General features: G+C 39.9%; 1 protein-coding gene across 4 annotated transcripts in view; it reads left to right on the top strand.

The window, feature by feature from the left end:
- The window catches only part of shank2b (SH3 and multiple ankyrin repeat domains 2b), a 219615-nt gene that overhangs the window by 41926 nt on the left and 151974 nt on the right, over window positions 1-25715 (top strand). For all 4 annotated transcript variants that reach the window (XM_037540580.1, XM_037540579.1, XM_037540578.1 and 1 more), the window contains 5 exons: window positions 893-1001; window positions 3479-3630; window positions 6271-6438; window positions 7684-7800; window positions 16801-16878. In XM_037540580.1, coding sequence (XP_037396477.1) covers window positions 893-1001; window positions 3479-3630; window positions 6271-6438; window positions 7684-7800; window positions 16801-16878 — 624 coding nt within the window. The remainder of the gene's footprint in view (window positions 1-892; window positions 1002-3478; window positions 3631-6270; window positions 6439-7683; window positions 7801-16800; window positions 16879-25715) is intronic.

Below are 25715 nucleotides of genomic sequence, written 5' to 3'. Positions count from 1 at the left end.
GTCTGCAGGTTCTTTGAGGAACTGAAAGTGAGTGTCTGTCTTTAAAGAGAATCGAAAACTGGAATAAAGTAAAGAGTGAGCTGTTTTTCTCCTGATGCTGAAAAATGAATAACTTGTATTTAATGGCTGTTTGGACCAGAAGTTAAATGAAGGGTGGTCTCTGACTTTTGCACAGTACTATTTCTGTACAACTGCATTGTACAGCATGGAAATGTATGGATTGTTGTTTTTCTTGGTCAGCGTCATTGAGATTATCCTCTTGTGTGTGTGTTTGGTTGTTTGACAGCAGTTAAAGTGTGTGTTGATCTGTGTCTGGTGTGGCATCCCGAGTGGTCTCTGTCTGTCTCTCCCCTTTTTCCTCGCTCTTAGCTGTGTCCTCTCTCTCTCTCTCTCTCTCTCTCTCTCTCTCTCTCTCTCTGTACTGGGAGCTGCTCTGGTATCTATTTTTAACCGGCCTGGTAAAGCAGCATATGTGTCCCAGGGCCTCATGCTGAGAGGCAAGGGGGTGAGCAGGGACCCGCACTCATCCAACATTCATACCCCATCACATGTTCTTCCCCTTCTTTTCTATCACTCCTTCCCTCCCTCCCTTGCTGCCTCCCTCACTCAGGCCTCCTATCCTTTCATGTCATTTCGGTTTCTTTCGCTCATTAAACTTCCCTTCTCTCTCTCTCTCTCTGCTGTCTTTCATGCTCTCTTCCTCTCTCTTAATCTCCCTCTCTCACTCTCTCTCTCCCTTGCTCTCTCTCTCTCTCTCTCTCTCCCTCTGTCTCTCTTCCTCTCTCCCTTTCTCTCTTTTGCTCTCCCTCTCCCTCTCTTTGCTCTTTCTCTCTCCTCCTCTCTCCTTGCTTTCCCTCTCCCTCTCTCTCTCTCTCTCTCTCTTTATTCTCAGGCCAACCTGAGGAAGTTCATGGATTATATCCAGCATCATCAGGTGGATAAAGTCTCTAAGTTGCTGGAAAGAGGTCTCGACCCAAACTACCACGATCCAGAGACGGGAGGTAGGGGACCATGCACCGCTAGATGGAAATCACTGCTCATGCTGGTCTAAACATCCAGTAGAAGTTGCAGAATCATTTTATCAGTTCTTATTCCCAACAGGTTCCAGATTTAGCTTTGCTTATGCATGAGGCACTGCTGAGCCTGTGCATTTACATATTCCTCATAATAAAACATTCCTATTTATTGCAAAACTTTGAATGTTTGCCTGCCAGCCTTTTGGGGAGCAGGTTGCCAAGCCAAGGAAAAAAAAATTAAAACAAGTATATCTTTGGAGCCTGATGTTTTATAGAGTCTGTGTTTCTCTGAGGATGTTTTGTGAACATCACAGTACATGGCTTGTACAGGCTGGTGGAAACAGGAGTGGTTTGTTACGTGTCTGATAGCACAGTGTGTGAAGGTGGAACGCTGAAGCCCAGAGTGTTATAGCATAGTTTCATCACACAGTGAACATCTGAATTTTGCATTGCAACGCTTCAAAGGCCAAAAACACGAACAGTCCTCATTGTACTCTAAAAGCCTTGGGCAGCTCTTACTCAGGACTGGAGCTGACTGAAGGCAGCACGTTCACTTGACATCAAGGAAAGCCCTCAGGTGTTCTTTTGATGGCTTCATTAAATGTTCCATTAGAGCTGCCACCAACCCCTCCAAAAGACCCCCGTCTTTGCGGTTTGCAGCTGGACCATTATGCAACCTTTTCAGTTTGATCCATGTGAGGTCACAGCAGGCATGCATTAACTCTCAGTAACAGCTGTCTTAGAGACAAATTAAAGGACTGTAAAAGCGACATACTTGATTTTAGCTGTTGCTTCAGAAACGTCACAGACCGTCCTCTCCTTTAACGCGTTTTCAGTCATTTTCAAATGGCTTTTAATTATTACATTTTCAGTCAAAACAGGCACCAAGGTATTCATTTTTAGCCTCGGGGGAAAAAAGCAGAAAAAAATATATTTTTATTAATATTTTACAGTAAATTATGCGGAGGCCTCAACAACTATATCACGTTTTTAAGTATTTTGTGTGCACACTTTATCCATGTTCCATTGAGTGTGTTTACACGCGCTCGGTAATCTGCTGATAATCGGATTTCAGCAGTTATCTGATTACTCAAATGGTCATGTAAACAGCATGCTCTGATTTCTTAGACCGAAATAAGGTCTAGAAATCCGATTTAGAAATTCCACGAAGGCGGCTGGGTTTTAGCTCCGTGATCAGATTTCTTAGTGTGTGTAAACTCTGATTTACCCTGATTCCTCAGTCTGCACGCGTGCAAAAACAGGCTGCAGTACCGGAAATAAGCAAGTGTTGCCGTGAGATAGACCAAATATCTGCTTGATGACATTGAGCATTTGAATTTTCTTCATATTCTGCAGTCGTGGAATTATTAAGTGCACGTAACCTCATTCATTCTGTTCAGGAGTCTCACCTTCAGTTTTTTCAAAGAAATTTGCAGGGATGCTTTTCCACACCTCCAAAGTTCAGTCTTAGACATTGGTTGCATTTAGAATGATTTTTTTGAACAAACACCTGTTTCCTCACTTATTTTCCTTCGACTCTCTCGTTCCTTATGCAAGAGGATTGTCTTACATCTCAGAAATATCCCATGAAAAATGATTCAATTGTACTCAGTGGCTGTTTTGCCTGGAAATTAAACAATGAACGGATCATCTCAGACTTTTACACTGGATGGAAAGGTGTTACATAAGGTGTTTAAAAACAAACAGTTCAAAAGATTCATCTGATTTCACGGTGCCATATCGTTACAATCATGAGGTGCCGAGGAACCAATCACAATCCAGCTGTAAGAGGGGGTCATAGAGTTTCTGACTGGCTCCTTCAGTCTGAGAGGAGCTGAGACCCCTGAGAAGAACGTTCTGCGTTCTCCACGTCAATCAGAGTGAATCCGTCAGAACTGTGCAGTGGGATTTTCATCAGCAGTGAAGCTCCAGCAGCTCAGAGCATTCATTGTTGGTTCCACAGCACTGGTTGATCTCCGAAATCCCACTGAAAGAGCCGTGAGAGCAGCGACGCCCGACACGCTCAGTCCAGTCTGGGATGAGTTTGACTGTGGTGTTGATATCGTCCGTACAGCTGGAGGAGGTTCAGACTGAGACCTTGTACAATTACATAATAAACGTTATGCTCATTTACACGGTTTACAGTTCATTGCTTTGATCTGTAATGAATTACAAGTGAAATACATCATTTTGAAATTGGATGAATCTTTTTGAATCACCGTATTTCTTTTGACATTTAGAAACGTGTTTACGAAATTGGAAGCGCTGCAGTCTGTATTGGGTCTTATTATGCAGAATGTCTCACTTTACTTCCCTTAAAAATGTACTATTATATTTCTCCCCGATGACCATTATCATCAAGGGATATATTAAGTGTGTGTTCATTTGATGAAGTTAGATTTAATGTAATGATTTAATCAATGTCTACATAATAACACTGTCCTTGTCCGTTGGGTTTCCAGAGACCCCTCTGACCCTGGCAGTCCATCTGGACAATGTGGTGGAGATCATAACAGCACTGAAAAATGGAGGAGCCCATTTGGATTTCCGCTCTCGTGATGGGATGACTGCGCTCCATAAAGCTGTCAGGGCCAAGAACCAGATCGCTCTCAAGGTAATGTGTCTGCTGACACTGGTGACTGTGCTGACAGTGAATCTGATAGTAATGTTATCGAGAGCCATTCCGAGTCCTGCTGACCACGGGAATAGTGTTTCTCTAGACTGTACGGTCTTCTCCGTGGCCTGTTCATGATTCCTCAGATTGTATCCATCCATCCATCTTGTAGCTGAACGTTTTTTTTAAGGATAGTTTGTTGGGTTGGATGTTTTCAGAAGAGAAGAGCTTCCGTTTGGTTATCTGGGCTTTGAGTGAGAAATAAGGCTTGATTTGATCAAGAATCCGTTTGTTTTGTACTATATTGTATTTTTCTGTTGCACTTTTTTATTGTCCATAAAGAACCACGGAGAAGAACACCGCCTGGACAGTAGTTGTACTTCTTGACTGCTGTATCCTTTGTTGTTATTAGTCTGATACATTTAAGCTGTGTGCATGTACAGTACTGTGCAAAGGTCTTTAATCTTCAGTAAAACACTACATAACATTCAAATAAATGCAAACAGAAAAACAGTTAACATAAGAATTTCTTGCTTTTATTGGCTTGTTGGTTAGAAAAATAGTTTGAGGAACACAGGTGTGATTCCGGACTTCTCACGGCACTCCAGCCATGGCTTTCCTTGCTTGTATTGTAATGTTAGTGATTTTAGCACATTACTGTATATGTGCAGCTGGTGGGTTTTCTTTAGGAGTTTGGTCACTTTTTGTAGTGTTATAGTGTTAAATGGGATTAAGTACCAGCTGTACCCAATATGTGATAAATAGCACTGTATTATGTCGCTATATAGGCTATCAAAGTGCTTAAAAATGTGTATCTCTGTTAGATCTCCAACAGAAATGGTCCAAAATTACTTGGAATTTTTTACTTATAGAATAGAATAGAATGCCTTTATTGTCACTATACACAGTACAATGAGATTAAAAGCAACTCCATCTCAGTGCAAACACACAATGTAAACAAATGACACGGAATAGAATGGGGAGGGGTTGTGCACAGTTCTATGCGTTTTGTATATATGTGTATATATGTATATGAAATAAATATAGTAACAAAATTAAAAAACTATGTATTTACAAGATATAAATATGGAGATATTTACAGCTGTATTGTGTGTCACTAAAACTTCCAGTATAAATAAACGTTAACCCTTTAAAGTTAACCCCTATAAAGTTAACCCTTTAATACCTTCTCTAAGGAAAAAGCAATGGAATTATTTTTTGTATTTTTTTATTTGTTTGGGACAACAATAAAAAACAACTGGTGTTTTTTTTTGTTTGCTTTGTTTTTTTGACCCCATAATTTTTTAAATATTCACATCTACCAAACGGTCGAGATGGCACTTTGTGGCATATATAGTGACTCAAAATGTGCTCTATTGAATGGTTGAGCAGAACATTAAAGGGTTAAGAAGCTTTTTTCATTCTGCTGAAAATTATACAAGTTTTGTAACAAATTGGCTGATGAGGCAGACAAGTACAATCGCAAGTGCATTTTATTGAAGTCCTTATGTGGAAAATACAAACAGGCAGGCAGATAAATAATACTTGTATCTAGGTGAACTATGAAACAAAGTCTAGACTTTGTGTTACACAAAGGAAACATGAGCAGGGAAACTAGAACACAACAAAATCACAAACAAACTGTCAACAACAAATATCAAACAATGCTGGTTAGGGAACAGTGGAAAAAACAGGGGTATATATACCAACACAGGAGACAAGGAACACCTGGGACTAATGACAGGGTGGGGCCCGAAAACAAGGAACAGGTGAAGGCTGAAGTTGGAGCAGGACTTGGGAGGGGGGGGGCACGTGATAGATGTAAACAAAAGCATATGTCAAGGAAACAACAACCAAGGCACATGGCATGAAAACAAAAGCAAAAACAGAGAAAGAGGGACTTTAGGCAGTGTACCTATATTTTGAAGAATTTTTTTTTTTTTTACTCTTCCGATAAATGGATTCTTTGTATTAAAGTATTGAAGTCACTGTCTTTTGATATGAGAAAGAATATAGTATTTACCTTTGTTCACACAATGAATGTGAAATTTACATTTCCAGCATTTGGCTGACGCTCTTATCCAGAGCGACTTACAATTTGATCATTGTACACAGGGAGGCCAAGGTGGTGTTAGGAGTCTTGCCCAAGGCCTCTTATCGGTATAGTGTAGGGCGCTTGTCCAAGCAGGGGATTGAACCCCAGTCTATAGTGTAGAAGGCAGAGGTGTTACCCGCTACACTACATCAACCACCAAATTTGTAGTCATATCAATAAAATATAATAATAAATAAGATTTATTTATAAAGCATAAGTAAAATCAGCTGCCTTTACTCAAAGTGCTGTACAAAAAGGAGCAGATTTGCTGAGAGGAATATAAACAAATAGGAAACTAGCAAAATCTAATGCAGCAAATAGGACAAAGCAGTATGGAATTAAATGAGCATGAAAATGTGCTTACATAGATATGTAAGTAATTTCTCATACAGAATCTAAATGCATTTGACGTGTACAGTGTATTAAAATATATCAAATATAGGGACACATACTGGCTGTATATAGGATTTGCTCCTATATATTATTATTCCACATTGAATATGGATGTACTACCGGATGTTTACTGTGTGGTTCTCTCTCTGCAGGCCATGCTGGAGCTGGGAGCGTCTCCGAACTATAAGGACCGTCAGGGTCTGACTCCGCTCTACCACACAGTGACCGTCGGTGGTGACCCCAGCTGCTGTGAGGTGCTCTTGCGGGCCCATGCCACTGTGGCCTGCCACGATGAGAATGGCTGGCACGAAGTCCACCAGGTGGCGCTCTTACTTGTCTCTTTCCGTCTTTGTTTTCTGTCACTGGAGTGGGTGTAAAACTGAACATCTGACATGACAAAGGAGGAGGGCTGGATTTGAGAACAAAGAAACTGTATATTAGTAGGTGTTGACATTAAGAGGAGCGCTGTCTTCATCCTTCCCAGGGCTTTTTCTCAGAGTTTACATGTTTGGAGACAAACATATTTCTCAGCCTGAGACTCTGATAAAAAAATTCACCCCTGTGTCCAAATCACATCTTTTCTTGGTTTTCTGAGTGACGAACGTAAACACATCCTCTACCGAGAACACTTTTGCAAATTTTATGTGCAAATTTTATTGCACACTTTCTATTTATTTGCTGATTGGAAAAATGTAAAACATGCCCTGACTTTTGCACCGGCCACGTTTTATGATTTATTAATTTTCTTCCCAAATTGATCAGAAGAAGTGAATGTGCAGAGGATGAATTTTTTTTTTTTTCCCACATAAAAAATCAGTAAAAACATGACTGGGGTGCCCAAACATTTGCATGTTTTTATCTATATCTGTATACTTAGAGAGATACATAGTATTTCTTGGAGTCTATCTAGTACATTTTTGTGGCTGTATGTACAGCCATAATTAATTTTTTCTTTCAAGCCTCATTTTTGTTACTGTCCCTTTAATCACTATGTAAATGACATCTATTCTGATTGGCTGCCCTGTATTGGACCTCGTTCAGAAAGCAGTCCAGGCTGAAACACTCCTTGGAACTTAAAACAGCGTGTGTGGGCAGGGCTAGTGGCTGTAGGGCCGAATGGGTGGACATATGTGAATGTTTTGGTTTTTGTGACATCACAAAATTCAAAAGAAGTCGATTTTTCAGTTTAGTTTCCATGTACAGATCTGATGGGCTGGTCAGCATTGGTCATGACTGGTTAGGTCATCATAATCCCCTTATATGGCAACAGTTTTGCTCCGACAATTGCAGAGAACTTGAATTGAAGAGATATATGTATGCTGTAAAAATAGACTCATTAGAAAGCCTGACCGCTGCTGCTGTACACTGACATCTAGTGGTGAGGGGGAGAATTGCACAGGATGCTGTATTGTGACAAGTGAATTGGACCAAGACTATTTCTTATTTTAAAATAATAATAATAATAATAATGATAAGATGATATAATGTAATAATGCAGCAGATGTAGTTTGTCCAGGTCTAAGTATGTGTGTATATAACGTTATTCTGTATGTTTGTGTGCACAGGCTTGTCGATACGGCCACGTCCATCACTTGGAGCATCTCCTGTTCTATGGAGCTGACATGAGTGTGCAGAATGCCTCTGGGAACACAGCCCTACATATCTGTGCCCTCTATAAACAGGTGAGCATGCTCTTTACACAAGAACAACTCTCCTGATGAGGCTTTGGATGGAACAATTTAAAAACAGAAAAATATGTTTACCTCCTGAAAGGTTCCTCAAGTTCCAGCCGTTACGTCCCTCACCCTCACAAGCTCCTTCTTGATGGTTCCTGCCTGAGGGTCAAAGCCATTTTCTCCAGCTGAATTGTGCTTGTTTGTTGCAATAACACTGAAATGCTACCTTTTTGCTTTTGACTGCTCCATTACAGTTTGGGGAAATATATCAGTGACCCCAGGGCAGTGGGCTGAAGGGGAGGGCAGTATTGCTTCATTATAGTGCTTTTGTTTGGACTGCCCTAGATCAGCACAGGAATCCAGCTGCTTAATATATCACTCTCCTGGGACTCCTCTAGGTTCAGAGGGGTGAGGGGAGGTGGGGCTCGTGTCATGTTCCTTTCAGCACATTTATTATTTCCAGGTCTGATGGCAAAGAAGCTGTGAACGCTCCCTCAGCAAGAGCTATAAATACACCAGAATTACGCAACCAGTTTGTTCCGTTATGCTGGAGTTGGTGTAGAACATCTGCAGAGGTCAAGGGGTCAATTAGCCATTTAAGGCACTCTGTTTTAAGGATTCAATAATGCAGACTGACTCCATCGTGTAGACCACATGCAATCAAGGGAATCCACATCTTGGTTTTTTAGGTGGAGCTTGAAAGTTTGTGAACCCTTTAGAATTTTCTATATTTCTGCATAAATTTGACCTAAAACATCATCAGATTTTCACACAAGTCCTAAAAGTAGATACAGATAAAGTTCGAAGGGGGTAGGATTTTCTTAAAATCATGAACAGAGGAAAAAGATTTCTTAAGAAAACCTTCATTGTTGTCTTAGGCAGGCCACGTTGCTCTTTACCACATGCCATAAACGACACCGGACACATTCTGAATTTCTATGAGCTGTTATTTCCTTTATTTAGTTTTATTTACTCAGAAGAAAAAATAAAAACCGAGTATTTTAAAAGGTTTTCAAACAAGAACTGGAGGTGACGGTGGAAGAAACAGCCAGCAAAAGAAAAAAATCATCCTTGGAAAATATCCTAATTGTGGTCTGACGGAGGAGGACGGTCAGGAGGAACAGACGCAGTGTCCGTGTTGCATGTGTAAGCTGACCTTGTCAACTCTTACTGCCTAAGACGAGTGTGAGGCTGCCGTAAGGTCGGGAAAGCATTTTAGAACATTTAGAACGTTTTCAGGAACAGCGCTTCTTCTCAGAATTATTCTCATGAAAATAGTTAAGAACATAAAATAAGAGAATTCTTAAGAAGTTATGGGAAGAATAACAGGTTCTCCTAAGAAAAAGAAAAACCACATTTAAGAATATTTTTTTTTTCTTAAGACAATTTCGTGAATCCAGCCCCTGGTCCTGGAGAGCTACCACCCTGCTAGCAAGCATATATCAGGCCAGATATTGTCCTGCATACAAGGTCTAACTAGTTTTTAATCTCCTCAGACAGATTTTAAACATATCCGTTTATTTTGGAAAACAAAGTAAGACAAATATTACAAACAATTGAGAGAATAAAATTAAAGACTAGGCCTAATATAAAATGATTTAGTTGAAAATGTTGTTCCTGACAGTCTTAATAGATTAGATACTTAAGCAATAGAACACGACCTCGAGTGCTCTACTGCTTTAATACAGCACTTAAATAAATACAGTAAGAAATCAATAAACTGGCCGTGAACGCGGCGTTTAATATGTTTGAATGTTCAGCTCCTTCCTCCTAATTATAGCTCCTTAACGAGCAGCTTGTAGCTATGTCAGAGTAACGAGCTCCGCCCACTCGCTGCTCAGCCGGCAGTTCGTTCTCCAGCTCCTTACACTAAATTCCCAAACTGTCGTCACCACTGAGCAGCTTTTCAGTCGGCAGCTGTGACAGAAGAACAGCTGAACAACCTGGAATCAGCCAGAAGAAGCTTTACAGACCGGCTGGAACAAAACAACATTAATACTGATCTAGAAAAACTGACCAAACTGAGCTGAACCTGATATTGGGTCAGTTTTACGGCTCAGTCTGAAGATCAGACACGTCTGGCGAATGGTGTTGGGTTCATTTCCGGCTGATTCCAGGTTATTCAGCTGTTCTTCTGTCACAGCTGCCGACTGAAAAGCTGCTCAGTGGCGACGACAGTTTGGGAATTTAGTGTCGTTTCATCTTCAGAGTCGGACCAAATCGGCTGTCGGTCAGATGTGATCTTAACAGTGTCCGTTTTCTGTTTGTGGCAAAGTGAGAAGTAAAAATGTTCAAATGGCTCGAGCATCTCCTACAGCTGTCAGAGTCGTTGCTTAGCAACGGCGTCTCAGTGGAGTGATACAGTGTTTGTGAAAAAATAGTGATGTTATGGTAAAATAACAGCACAGTTAGAACGCCTCTCAACCAATCAGCTCCCGGAACTAACTGTTGTATAAAGCTGAATAATCAGCTGTATTTATGATATTACTCTTAAAATGATTTACTGAACTAATTTACAGAGCACCATGAAAAAAAGAAACTGTGCACTCCTAAAAAAGATGGTCCTTCAAGGGTTCTTTTAGTAAAGAAAATGGCTCTAAATAGAGCCATGAACACTCAAAGAACCCTTTGCGTGATTAACGTGTTCTTTGCATCGTGAAGGCGTTCTTCAGGTTGTTGGAATGTGTTGTATATCGTTTTATATAGAACCTTTTTGAAATGGCACCAAAATGATTTCTTCTGTTGTCACGATGTCAAACTTGTTGCAATAGAAGAACCTTTTTGGTGCTATATAGAACCCTTTTAAAAAGAAAGGTTCTGTATAGAACCATCTACAGTACATGCTCCGTCAATGTGAAGTACCCTTTCATGATGCATTTAAATCCTTAATCATGAAAAGTGTTCTTTGTTCTATGTAGAGCCATTTTCTTTACTAAAGAAGTGCCCATGAAGAACCATAGAAGAACCATTTTTTCTTGGCCTTTGCTCATTTTCTCTACAGAACATATAAAATATCCCATTTTCAGGGTCTTCACTCTGTTCACTCCCCCACATTTATTTTAAGTGATACTTTTAATCCCACAAACGGGGAAATTCCACCTCCACATTTAACCCATCCAAGAAGTGAAACACCACATACACACTAGTAAATAGACACACACACTAGGGGGCAGTGAGCACACTTGCCCAGAGCAGTGGGCAGCCCTATCCACAGCACCCAGGGAGCAGTTGGGGGTTAGGTGTCTTGCTCAAGGACACCTCAGTCACGGACTGTCAGTACTGGGGATCGAACCGGCAACCTTCCGATTACAGGGCCAGTTCCTTAACCTCCAGCCCACAACTGCCCCACATGTGGTGTTGGGCTAAACCTGCGGGGAGTAAAAGTATGGAGGTGCTGTGTCCTCCTCCTACATGGCCTGCTGTTATTGTGTGTGTGTGTGTGTATGTGTGAGAGGGTGGACAACATGGACAGGCTGCTGACTGGCTACAGCTGCTACAGGAGAACCCTACGCTGGACAGTTGTGATATTTTAAACATCTGGTATTTCTACATAAATTGTGTCTGTATTGATTAAAAAAAAACAATAATGTGGTGGGTCCACCGGACCACTGGTGGCAACACAGCAGAAGTGTGAACAATGAAAAGTGATTTTGTCTAAAACCATCCGTGGACCACCCGAAAATCCCTGAGGGGGAAAAAGGCCAGTGGGCCGCCAGCTTTGCTGTCAGAGGGTCAACAGTGTGTATTGAATCTGAAATCTCCAGGGTGACAGATCTCCAGGAGCACGATTGGACACCCCTGGTGTAACATCTGGAGAGGTCAGAGTTCTCTCTGTGTGGTCAAGCCATTAAACACTCTCTCTTTTAAAGATTTTGTGATGTCAGTCTTATTTATTCCCAAAGTCTAAAATCCACATTTTATTTGGCAAGAAACTGCTAGCAGCGACGCCTGGGTTCATTTATATAGCAAAGTTAGCGCTGGCTATGTAGCCGGTTTCATTTATACAACTGCATTAGCGTTAGCTTTGTAGCTGGGTTCTTCTAAGAAAGAGTTCCTTTATAAAATAGAACTGGCAGTAATAATAGCATTAGCAGTTCCAGTGTTTATGAACTGACCGTAGCTTATTGCAAGCAGTGTCTTAACATTAGCTGGGTTCATTTATATAATAGTGTTAGCACATGGCTGTAGTCATTTAGCATTAGCATTAGCTGTGTGACCGGATCATTTATTGAATAGCGTTACTGTTAGCTGCATAGCTAAGTTCATTTCTACAATAGCATTAGCATTAGCTTTGTAGCCGAGTTCATTTATTAGCTAGTATGATTAGCAGACGTAGCGGGACTCATATATGAAAGGGATTTAGCATTAGTGTCGTAGCTGAGTTCATTATCATGTAGCTGGTAGCATTAGCATTGTAGCTGGGTTAATTAATAAAATAGCATTGGCGTTAGTGACGTAGTAGGTGGATCGTTTTAAGAGTTGGACTTGTAGTGTGTAATGTCGAAAGACGTCAAAGCTTGACCTCTCGGTCTGGTCAAGCTTCATTTACACTCACCGGCCACTTTATTAGGTACACCTTGCTAGTAAAAGGCTGGACCCCCTTTTGCCTTCAGAGCTGCCTTAATTCTTCGTGGCAAACTTTCAACAAGGTGTTGGAAACGTTCCTCAGAGATTTTGGTTGGTTATTTGAGTTCCTGTTGTCTTTCTATCATCTGGAACCAGTCTGCCCATTCTCCTCTGACCTCTCACATCAACAAGGCGTTTTCATCCACACAACTGACCGCTCACTGGATATTTCCTCTTTTTCGGACCGTTCTCTGTAAACCCTAGAGATGGTTGTGTGTGAAAATCCCAGTAGATCAGCAGTTTCTGAAATACTCAGACCAGCCCGTCTGGCACCAACAACCACGCCACGTTCAAAGCCCCTTAAATCCCCTTTCTTCCCCGTTCTGATGCTTGGTCTGCACTTCAGCAAGTTGTCTTGACCACCTCTACATGCCTAAATGCACTGAGCTGCGGCCGTGTGATTGGCTGATTAGCTATTTGTGTTAACAAGCAATTGAACACCTAATAAAATGGCCGGTGAGTGTAGACTCTTATTTTAAGGATCATGTTCCAGTCATTTGTGATTGAGTCAGTCTGTATGGCTTAATTCCTTAAGTCCTGATTTTGATGGGTTGGGTTCATGTATAAAATACTTTTTGCATTACCTTTGTAGTTGTGCTGGCAGTAGCAATAGCATTAGCATAGGCAGGGTTTATTAATTGACAGCAGCTTGCTAACGGTCACAGCTTTAAAGCAGCCAGGCAGAGAGTGGCCCTTCTGCTTCCTCAACAGGGGATCCAGGCTGCAGGGTCACAGCATGGGTTCCTCGGGCTGCTCTGCTGTAAGATCAGTTGGTGTATGTGATGCCAGGTTCTGGTGTCAAACTGTGAGCTTTGCTTTTGTGGGTTTGATAGATTATTTGAGTATTGATAGTGACTTTTATTTGCATGAGCACGGTCTAGTCTATAGAATAGCTGAGTATCTGTCGCAGCGCAGTTTGTTTTTAATGAGATTGTTTGGAAGAGCAGTGATTTTCCTTTGTGGAAATCTGTTTTTATGTTGCTTAATGTTTGCAATACTGTGTAAGATATTTTAACAGTATTATAGTGTAGTGGGTAACACCTCTGCCTTCTATGATGTAGACTGGGGTTCAATCTCCTGCCTGGGTAACCACTGTACTCTACACCAATAAGAGTCCTTGGGCAAGACTCCTAACACCACCTTGGCCTACCTGTGTAAAATGATCAAATTGTAAGTTGCTCTGGATAAGAGCGTCAGCCAAATGCCATAAATGTAATGACTTTGTTGACTTTATTACTGCAAATCTTCACAGACTGTGGTACGTTTAGAAAAATATTGCGATGTTGAATTGCATCACTGTACAAACACTTGGTGTGATGCTGTTGGGCCTTCTTGGATGTGAAAACGAGTCAGGATCAGCTCCCCTGCTGTGTAAATACTGGTGTAGTAAATTTGTTTAAATACACTTATTATTTTGAATTGCTTTTGTAATACAGCGGTTGTGAAACAGTACACGCTGTGATGGTATATAATAAAAAATGTGATATCAGACATAACATTATGACCACCTCCTTGTTTCTACACTCACTGTCCATCTGATCAGCTCCACTGACCATATAGCTGCACTCTGTAGTTCTACAGTTACAGACTGTAGTCCATCTGTTTCTCTGATACTCTGTTCTTCAGGGGTCAGGACCCCCATGGACCCTCACAGAGCAGGTACTATTTGGGTGGTGGATCATTCTCAGCACTGCAGTAACACTGACGTGGTGGTGGTGTGTTAGTGTGTGTTGCGCTGGTCTGAGTGGATCAGACACAGCAGAGTATCAGAGAAACAGATGGACTCCAGTCTGTAACTGTAGAACTACAAAGTGCAGCTATACAGTAAGTGGAGCTGATAAAGTGGACAATGAGGGTAGAAACAAGGGGGTGGTCATGATGTTATTCCTGATGGTGTATATTGTCTTTAAGAAAGCTAGACCTCTGAAGTCATGTTGTCATTCTGAAGCTGGCGTCATGCCCATGTTAAGAGCTCTGGACCTAAGCTAATTTTTCTTTATGGGAGAATTGAATGCTGTTTTCAGAAGTCGCATGACGTGGTAAAGAAAAATGTCACAATCTTGATATGTACATGCATTTTTTCTCCAAATGTCACTGGATCCCTAGAATTATGAGAGTGTTAAGGAGTCAAAATATAAATATTCCTGCATGCAAGCCAATACTGCTGCACACTGAATTGAGATCATAAGACTGGCAACATCACCAAAATACCCCACCAAACCAGCAAGCAAATATTAAGTTGCTTTGGCTGTGGTAGCCGACACCTTGAGTTACTGATCTTTGTATTTAACGGCAATGAAGTTTAAATGTAGACTTAGTCTCGTGCAGCGAACAGCAGTATTAGCTTGCTTGTAGCATGCATTTGTATTTCGACTGCTAATCAACTGCAGGGCAACAGTGTCGATTTCTGAAAACGCCATTCGCTTTTCCCATAGAGAAAACCAGCTTAGACCTGGAGAACTTGAAATAAGTGTGATGCCGACTACAAAGTGATGCACCAGAATGGCCTAATCAGATTGACAGGAAAATAGAGTTAGGTTTGGGCTTGAACCCTGCTCTCCTGAGTGTGGGGCCAATGACTTAACCAGAGCCTATATAGGTGTATAACTGCTTGCCTGAAAGAATGTGTCAAAACTAATGACTGTTTTTAATCACAGACCTGTGTGAAGCAGTAATGGCTACTGTCACAACAAACGTGCATCATCATAATGAAATAAAATATGTAGTTGCACTGATTATTTTTTAATTTTTTGTCTTTGTGGCTTAAATTGAAGCCAGTTACCTTTCGACTTGTGTTCAAATTCCATGATGGATGGACCAATAGAAATGGCTCAAAATTTCCTGGAAAACATATTGGCCTATTAACTTCCGTTACAAATTTAGGTTGTTGTTTTTTCTCCTGAAAGTTGTCAGTTTTGTTGGCTGGCGTATACAAAAAAAGTAAAACATGCTTATTTGTTTTGTTTGTAGGCCTGTTTAGAAGATACACAAATATTTATTCCTTTTAGATTGTTTGTAGATTACTTGTTCATTGTATTTATTCACTGAATAGAGCTCGACAGAGCTGTTCAAGGCTTTTCTAACAGCCCTATGGTGCGTGGAAATGGGCTTGCAGTTCTGCTGTACGTAGCTGTTAGTATTTAAGTGTTTTTTTTGGTTAGCACTATAATGAGACATGCTTTTGTAATTCTGTGATTTTTTCCAGTTTTCTTACGCCTCTGTTCAAACACCACAATAACTAAATAAATAAATAAATACATCAGGATCTGTAGCTGCAGCAAACTTAGTCACAGACACAGTTTTATCATTTCACAATGTATCGCTCCTCAAATTCATGCAGTGTTGCATCCATGAGGCGAAGATGTTATTGTACATTCTCTTAGCTTTTCCAGTGTGATGTACAACCCCAGGAGTACCTCAGAGGTCACGGCTCACCCGTGACGAATTAAAGCGTCTCCGCTGCACTGACCAGTGGAGCTATTGCCCACCAATTCCAGTGCGTTTACTGGCTCCCTCATGCGCTCTTTTGACCCTCTGATTGACTCTCCAGATGTGAGCTAAGGCCTCCCCAGTTAATCAATCCCACCAGAACTATTTTCTATTTTCTTTTTGCTTTGTTTACGATAAAGCCATGCCGCTGCTCTGTCACCATGTCAACAAGGACCAGGAGTGGTGCCAGGCGCGCTGTGATATTTCCATGCGCAAGGAAATGAAAGCTATATCCACACGCGCAATTATTCTTTATGTGAGGGCTTTCGGCAGCAGTGAAACTAGTATTAGCAGGAAGGTAGGAGGAAAGTGTGATGGAGGTGTGCGTGTGTGTTGTGTGTCGGGTTTTGTGGTGAGGCATTCCGTGGGTGGGCTGCTGAATCCAGCTGGCTGGAGTGGGCTGGAGTGCTACAAAGCCATGTCTCTGTCTCTCTCTCTCTCTCTCTCTCTCTCTCTCTCTCTCTCTGTCTCACCAACACACATAGACCACACAAACACATATAACTGTAGAGACCCCCTCTCTTCTCACTGATTCTGATTTTGGGTGTTGACTTTGCTTCACACTTGTGTTGGAGGCCAGAAAGCTGAAGTCTGTCACTCTTTGCTGCAGCCTGTTTAAGCCCGGTGAGATCATTTATAGACTCTTAGCAGTTTTTTTTATTTCTATAGCTTTGGCACATTTTTGTGCTTTTTTTATGGGAACTATGTTTTTGACTGGATCGTAGCTTAGAAAGTATTCATATGGCGGGGTATCTGCAAGGTTGCTCCATTTGAATAGAACAGAACAGAACAGAATAGAATAGAGTAGAATAGAATAGAAAAGAGTGGGCGAGTGCGTTTATCTCTGCAGCCAAGCCTGAAACCTTTTCAATATGTCTTTTCCTTTTAAAGGAGAATTGTGCCAGAGTTTTGCTGGTGCGAGGAGCCAGTAAGGACGTCAAGAACTACCGCGGACAAACTCCCTTCCAGGTACGTGCATAGCTCAGACATGTACACATATTCATGTATACTGTACTGCAGCAGTGCAATATGTATCAGGCACCCAGTTGCCTCAGCCTCACTGCCATAAGATGCAACAAGCTTCCCCGTTTGCTTGGTTATACTTTTGGTAGCATCTTCGTCTTTTAGGCTCAAGTCTTTGGCTTGCACGCTTGATCGCTAAGCCTTACTTTTACTTTTTCTCAGCTGTGTATGTTTGGCCAGTTTTGGTTTTAGCCCTGCAGAAACAGTAGAATGTTTGAATAAAAAGGCTGAATTAACATCGGACGGCTTATTTTTGAACCCATAATTCATTACAGAAAAACAGCGTACAGCACAACAGCCATTATGTAAGAACGCACTCAGAGCGCGATGAATGAGCTGCTAATCTGTTAATGTGTGTTTGCCGTTTCAAAAATAGAAATACAGTTGAAAGGGCCACTTAAGCATATGAGTCGAGCCCAATTCATTCAGTTTTTTCATTTACTTTTAATGTGACCCGTATGCCTCTTGACCGAATGACTCCCAGCTGTATACAACATAACTAGTCGTTTCCGCAATATTTGTTTTGTTCCTGCTCCTGTTGTGAATCATAGGGCGTTTTCCCACTGCACGTTCAAAAACAAGGACTGACCCAAGCGGGAACCAACAGAACCTACAGTTCCAGTTCCAGTTCATTTTCTACCTGCTTGAGAGAGAACTGCCTATCATGATAACCAGGAGTAACAATTTAATTGTGGTTTTGGTCAGTTTATGTGTGCTTCCATGTCATTTTGATAGTCATTTTGTTTATTAACTGTCTTTTCCTAACGCCACTTACATCCTGACAAGAAGTAGTATAATATGCCTTGTGCTGCACTACCATACTCACACAAGTGTCCACAGCAAGGGTCAGCCACATGCGGCTCTTTCATTGCCCTGTTGCAGCACAATAAGATTTGTAGGCCAAAATAATCCTCCTTTGCAGTAAAATGAAGCTCTGCTGAAAAGTTCTAGTTCCAAAAAAGTTCTAAAAGTCCTACTAATGAATACGCTTAAACACTGGAGTTCACATAGCAACACAGACAACGATCTCACCTAGCTAGCAGCTAAAGAAACTGCAAAGAGAAAGACTGAAGACAAATATCGATCATTTAAAAGAGAAATTGATTTATTGGCATTTAGAATCACTCCAGCTCGTTTCCTGGTGCGTTTAATCTGCAATGAGAAACAGCCAAACACTAAAAAGTCACCAAGGTGAAGTCGCTTCTCACTCACCAGCTTATTGTTTGAGTTGTCCTGTTCCACTTTAAATAGTGCAGCTGTTACATTTCAAGCACCATTTAAGATGGAACGGGAAAATTCACACACAAACTGGCGAATGAGAAGCGTCTTCAGCCTCATTAAAAGTCCAACGTTAAGAGACAATTTATAAGAAACTGTTCTACTTTTGAGGAAAAGTTTCCTGCTGGAGATGCGAGAAAAGCTTCTATAGCTGAGCTACAGCTTAAACCAGAGCAAAGGAAGTCTGGATCTTGGTTTATATTTTTTAGCCTATACTAGGACCTCAGCACATACATGGTAAAGTGTTGCTTTAATAACATGGATATAAAATGTTGTGGCTCCCAAGGTGGTTTGATTTTTGTTGAAAGGACAAAACGGCTCTTTTTAACATTTGAGTTACCGACCCGTGATCTACAGTGTCTATAAATAAACCTTCAATTTTCTCTTTTGGGCGGGAAAACGAGCAAAGTGCTTGTTCTGTCAAGGCTACCATGAATGGTAATAAAGTGTTAGCTTCCTAACTAGCTTGTGTCACATTAATGAACACGTTACAAAGTAGGAAGTCTAAAAAATAGTGATTAACCCATTATCGAATATCGAATTAATACCCATTAACCACTTTATCCTTACCTGGAAGAGTAATGAATTCACTACATTGTCTACAAGTCGTGTAGGGGGTTGAGGGTGTGGAGTACTGTTGCCCTCTATGTGGCAGACTCAGATGGCCAGACAACTCCAATAAGGGGGCATGGGCGAGACTCCTAATGATACAGTTGCCCACCTCTGTAACATCCTTCAGTCGTAAGCCACTCTGGATAAGAGTGTCTACTAAATAGATGACACTCGAGTTTGATTATTACCTATTGGTAGAAACCTTGAGAACATGAGAATCTGGCTACTGGACCTATGGACACTGGACAAAGCACAGTTCCAGTTTCCTGGTCCCAAAGGTTTCACTTCTTTGTGCAGTGGAAAAATGACCCCAGTGTACTGAGTATGAACCAAAAGGTATTGATCATATTCTTCAGAAGTAAACAATTGGATTGGTTTGATCAGTTTCCGTTGATTATTTACTCATTATATTCAATTTCTCTACTGGGATTTACAGTTTTAGTGCATTTATCTTTGTACACGGTTATAAATATATAGCTTTTGGGGGCCAATTGTCTGTTCGCTGCTCTTAGCAAAATTAGAATCTAAAGTTGGAGGCGAGTAATTGGACCCAAACTGCTCGTTGTTTTGAGATAAATGAATGTTCCTTCTTGCTGTACTGATAAAGCAATTCCTTTACTGCACCAGCTTATTGTAAACCATCAATTCACTGCAAAGGCGTTCAGCATACTGTGTTTTAACTCTCTCGAGATCCAGCCCCCGCTCTTGTCATTGGAAGCAGGGTGTGGTGGCTGGTAACATGACTGAGTAATAGAGGAACCACAGTGAGCTTTGGATGCAAAACAGGCTGAACAACTGAAGGGACACCAGCATGATGCACATGTAGATTTACAGTACTGTGGAAAAGTCAGATATCACCGTACACTGATTTCATTTATAATCAAAACAACCATTAAGTACAAGTCGTCAATTTTTCAGTGTCATGAAAAAAGCAGAAAACATATATTGAAGAAAAAATCACACAGAAACCTAATATATACATAAAATATGCTTTTTCAGTGTTTATCTTACTGTCCACTCTTTACCTTCATTTCAGCTTCCATTCATTTCCATAGACTCACTTTCAGTTACTCAAAGAACCTGCAGACACACCTCCAAAGTTCAGTCTTAGAAGCTGGTTGATGATTTTCTGAAGTAAACAAACCCATTCAGTGATGTTGAGGTCTGGACTCCAGAAGGTGGGTGGACCCCTTGAAGCAGCTTGATTTTCTCCTCTCTCTCAAAGATGAAAGCTTTAAGTGCTGTTTATCTGATGGGGCAGTTTTGGTGTCTACCAGGTCTTGCAGGTGGTTGTTAGGAGCCACGTTTTCTCTGTAGCTTTCAATCATCTTCTGAACTCCAGTTTTAGAAATCCCTGTTTTTTCATTTATTTTTCTTTGACTTTCTCCATCCTTATGCAAGTGGATTATCGTATTATCTAATTTTCTCTGAAAAATATAACTTGTAGTTAATGTGTGTTTTGAAATGAAGTAAAGGATGGGTGGTCTCTGACTTTTGCATAGAACTGAAAGTATAAACAAGCACAAGCATTTGTTTCATCATCTGTCTGTGAAATATGTCCAGTCACATTTTACAAGACGAGATCTTTTCAAAGCCGAACCGCCACGCAGCACAAATTAAGCCGATGAACCCTGCCTCTCAGATGAGCCTACCTTGGGCACAGTATGTGTCAGAGGAGGTGCGGTGAGCAATGACGTCCCATAGGCACTTTATACTGTCTGAGAACTGGGTTTCCATTTGTGACCTAAAGTTTTTCAGCAGGTTTAACCAATATCAAACACCTAAGCCATTCTTTCCTGCTGAAGCGCAGAGAACTGTCCACATGAAATGCTCATTTGTAAGATCTGTTGATTTTCGTCCCTGATTTTTCACTGTTCACACATTAGAATAGCCTGAAAAATGGGCTTCCTCATGTTGCACTGCACAGACCTTAACACAGATGTATATAAAACTTGCTAACTTGCATGCATTGACCTAACTGTGATTTACAAGCAGCCTACATTTTTGACATTTTCCATTCATGTGTATTGAATCTCAATGGTAGAGCAGCTGTTATCTTATGGGTACCCAAAATTACTACAGAAATATTTATAAATTATATTTCATATAGGTCACTGCATATTTTATGCCTTTAAACGTGGAAACTACTATTAGTGTACTTGAAATGCAGCTACCTGTTGATAGGTTTACCTTTTGCATTTTTGAGGGACAAAGTAATTAATCATCTGATTCTCACTGTTTTCAGTAATAGACATTAATCTAAAACGTATTAATCACCAAATAATTACACACTGCTACTTAACTGGATAACAAATTGGTCTTTTATGTAGTATTAAAAGCACTGTGATGTCCCACGAACGATGGGTACCCTTCCCCCCCAACCCAAGAAGATAAGCAGCTTAGATGATGAGTGAGGGAGTGTATATTTGAAATATTCTCTGTTTACATTTTGCATAAACATATTAATATTTTCAGTTCAATTCAGTTCATTTCAATTAAAATGATGGCCCCATCAGCCATTTTTGGATAAATTTCATTTTTTTTTGTAATGTAATCTAAGAATATATTATGAGATTATGATTTGCATTTGATACAATAAAGAAATTAGCAAAGAAATATTTTTAATATGAACAAAAATTAGATTTTTTTTCTAATAATAATAATAAAAACCTTTAAAAACGGTTCTTTGACTTGAGGTTGGGCAGAGGCTTATTTAGCTCAGTTTCTCTGTGAACTTCTTTCTAGTGACATTTGATTTTTAAAAGAATATTTTAGAGTGTTTACCAGCACAGTTTAATTTCCCATAGTAAATGTCAGTTTCACACCCACTCCTTCCCCATGCAGGCACATTGGTTCTTGAATCGTTGGCTTTCTGCAGTGGCCGTTACAGATTAACTCATCTTTTATCCACAGGACTGCAGTATCAGGCTTTGCAGTGTAGAAGCATTCAATACAACACAGATTTTTATCATTCAGGGGCAAATGCTGAGTGCACATGCAGAGATGTTAAAGTGCTCATTTTTTGCGAGTGCATGCCTGATGCCTGTCAACTCAGTGGACACACTGAATGAAAAGTCCACGGCTATGAGAAATTTCAGCATAGTTGCAAGTTAATCGCAGGAGATGAATGTTCATTGCAACAAACCAAGATGCTTAAAATGTCTTTCAACCAATATTTATTTATTTATTTATTTATTTTTTTGGTTGAAATGCATCTATAACGTGTCCTCTTACAATATATTCCTAAAAATGTACGAACAAACAAACAAGATTTATTTCAACTTGTTTTGTCAACTCACTTCTGACTATATTTTCCACAAGTTACCATGTTCTACCACACTTGGCACAACAACATCATGTCACATATCACGAAAATCTCTTTTCCTTTATAATCTAACTAGAATGACACACATATGCCTTTTTTCTGCTTCTAACTCAAAACTTTTTGCTAATAAATGGATTTGTGCAACAAAATGACCTGAAAAAAATGGCATAATGTCAGTGCATAGTGTTGTTCTTGATAAAACAATGACATTCCAGCAACCTGGTCTGAAAAAATCCTTTCTCTGAAGTTTGCTTTATCAATGAAATAATCATCTCAATTCTAATATCACCCAAAGATTTTTGAATGCTAAAAATATTCAAACCCATGCATATTTAATTCAGTAATCTCATTTACATATCTAAATGTACTTTTTTGGAAAACCTCAAATACGAAAAGTACTTTTAAGAATTTCAGTCATCTACATGCATAGATTCAATGTGACAAATGGATTTTGCTTTTAAAGATTTTGTCCTTTCAGATGCCTCAAACTATAATGCTTGGACCCCGCAATTGCCGTTGGAATATATTTCCTTTTCTTGCTGTGGACAAAGCCCCTGAGCCAAGTTTACCAAAGAGAATCACCTAAACTATGAGCACGGAAACGTGGCTTGTCCTTCGGATATGCATGACAGGCCAAATTGCTATTTTAATGGGAAAATTTAGTAACAGATTAAATATTCAGCTCCTCCCTACAAACACAACGCAGTGGCTTTACTATAGAAAAAAAAAAGAAAAATGTCTCGTTCAGGTCGGTGTACAGGTTTTGTAAGCGGTTCTATGATTATATGACCGTTTTATATGCCATGCTAGATCAAAATGTCCAAATTGTCCTGACCTTTAAAAGGCACTCGATTTGTCTGGTGGTAAATGAATAACTGAATAGGGAAATATTCCCTCGTAGTTCAAACCTGGAAAACTCTCTCTGCTCGTGGGCCATGAACTCGCCTTGCGAAATCTATTAAATTGTCTTTGTCTGCTTATTTGATCAGATGTAAGTTATTCTGAGCGATTCTCTTTGACCAGTCGTTGCTCCAAGGCTTTGCGATCCCTTTATTAAATTGAGCAATATGTACATGAATTTGCATGATTTCAACAAGCATTTCTTGGATTGTCATGTCGGACTTGTGAATCTCTGAGTTTCAGAACCACAGCATGTCATGTGGCTGCTCTCCAGTCTCTGCCTGTCAGCTTTAAACTGACCTCCCCAGCTCCAGGCCCATATGTAGGAGTTGGAGAGTTTATGTAATGTACACATCAGCTCTGCTGCTGGTGTATTGTTTAATGCTCTGTATTATTCATCTCACGCTGCTAAAATTATATTTCAGCTGCTTGATTACAGCTCATTTGAGGCTCCCAAACTGATATGCTGCATTCTGCGTGGTTAAAGAAAGCGTTTTCCTGCCAGAAATGACTGCACGCCATGACCCCAATCAGGAAATGAAGCAAATACACAAATGATTACCTTTTTAACTTGCACTGAATGTGGAGTGAGAGTAAATGGCAGGTCTTGTATATAATAAACACTGGATAGAGGCCTTAGAAATGCTGAGCTGAGCTTCATGCTGTACTAAGGAGTATCTGTAGTGCTGTCACAGTTATTTAATTTAAAATCATTAAATAAGAAAGTTTACCTTCTTATGATTTGGCACTGATTCGTTTTTCAATTTGCATAATTTTAAAACATATATTGTCCTACTCATCACTTTTATAAATGCAAGGACATCTGCATTTAAGAGCTTAGGTGATGAGTGAGTGTAATGTAAAAATGTGTAACCATATTAAATGTTTGAGAAACATATTTGAAATATTCTCTGTTTGCATTTTGCATAAAGATATTAATGATTTTCGGAAGATTTTTAAGAAATATAGAAATGGCGGTTCAGTTCATTTGAACTAAAATGATGGCCCCATCAATCATTTTTCACGTTTTTGGATAAATTGCTTAAAATCTACATTGCTTTCTTATAATGTAATATAACAGTGTATTATGAGATCATTTTTTACATTTGATACAATAAAGAAATGAATAAAGAAATATTTTAAATATAAAATATAATGATAAAAATATTAAATATAAAATGTTATTCATTTATATGCATTTTTGCAACATGTTGTAATCCGGGCATATTTCTATGTATATATTGTTGCAGTGTGAACTAAACCTGGTTCAGGAGAATGACAAAACAGTGTTAACTTCAATTTCTAATGAAAGTCAATGTAATGATTTTTTTCCAATTCATTTTAAGCCATTTCAATTGCTTTGCACGAGATAAACAGTACCTGCACTTTTTAAATTATGTGAAAAATGACAGAAATGGCAATGCAAGTTCATGTGCGACCATGACCACCCTTCATTTGTGTAATTTTCAGTTTAAACAACCATTAAATACAAGTTATTTATTTTGCAGGTGGTATTTCTAATGAGGTTAGATATAAGATAATCCACTTGCACAAGGAAGGTGAAAACTAAGTAAAAACACAGGAGTTTCCAGAACAGAAGTTTGAAAGATGATTAAAAGTTAGAAAAAAAAATGTGACTCCTAACAACCACCTGGAAGACCTGCTAGACATCAAACCCGCCCCCATCAGATAAACAGCACTGAAAGCTTTGATCTCTGAGAGAGAGGAGAAGATCGAGCTGCTTCAGATCTGAAAACATCCACAGGGTTTTCTGTCCATCCTTCCACTGTGAGAAGACCACTCGGCACTGTGGGTCTGAAAGGACGTGTAGCTGATCAAGAAGAACCTCGCTGAGAAAAAGAGACGGACACACCAAAGAAGCTGAACAATGCACTGACCACTCTAGAGTCCAGACCTCAGCACCGCTGAATGGGTTTGATTACTTCAGAAAATGTTCAACCAACTTTTAAGACTGAACTTCAGAAAATGTCCCTCCGATTTCTTTGAGAAACTGAAGCCGTAAAATATATGAGAAGAAATCCTCGCATCTCCAAAACTTTACAGGAGAAGGAAAAAAGCCATTTACTTTTAATGGAAGTCAATAGAACCAGACTTTTGTCCTCCTAGTCATTTTGGGTCGTTTCTTTTAGTCCATTCATCATGAAATTTACATACAATGTAAAGGGTAACAGGCATTTTCAGATCACGGGAAAAAAAGTAAAAGATCAAAAACAGAGATATGAGGTTTTCTTCAGACAACGGCGCTACGCCGATTTTTATATTATATTTAGTTGTTGAGATTTCTTTCCTGCTGCGTTTCCTCACAATGAGAAATGAAGAACTTGTACTTAATGGCCGTATTGACCGCACGTTAGATGAAGGGTGGTCTCTGACTTTTTCACAGGGCTGTAATTTCATACTTTTTCAAGGTTTCTTCTTCCAAACATTGTTTTTTTCCTCAGTTAAGCCCATTTTGATAGTTTGGCAGATTACTCAGTTATCAAAATGACTGATAGATTGCTCAGTTACTGATATGCTACGGCCCTAAATGCATCCTATTGAGAGACAAATTGCATGAGAGAGAGAGAGAGAGAGGTAAGGAGGTCTCTGAAGAAGGTATGTTACATCAGTGTTTAGCCGCTGTAGAGACCCGGGCAGTGTTGCGTAA

This window comes from Pygocentrus nattereri, chromosome 8 (genome assembly GCF_015220715.1).
Source record: "Pygocentrus nattereri isolate fPygNat1 chromosome 8, fPygNat1.pri, whole genome shotgun sequence".
NCBI lineage: Eukaryota > Metazoa > Chordata > Actinopteri > Characiformes > Serrasalmidae > Pygocentrus > Pygocentrus nattereri.
Note: the sequence above shows the minus strand (reverse complement) of the source record. Positions and strands in the feature narration are given on the sequence as shown.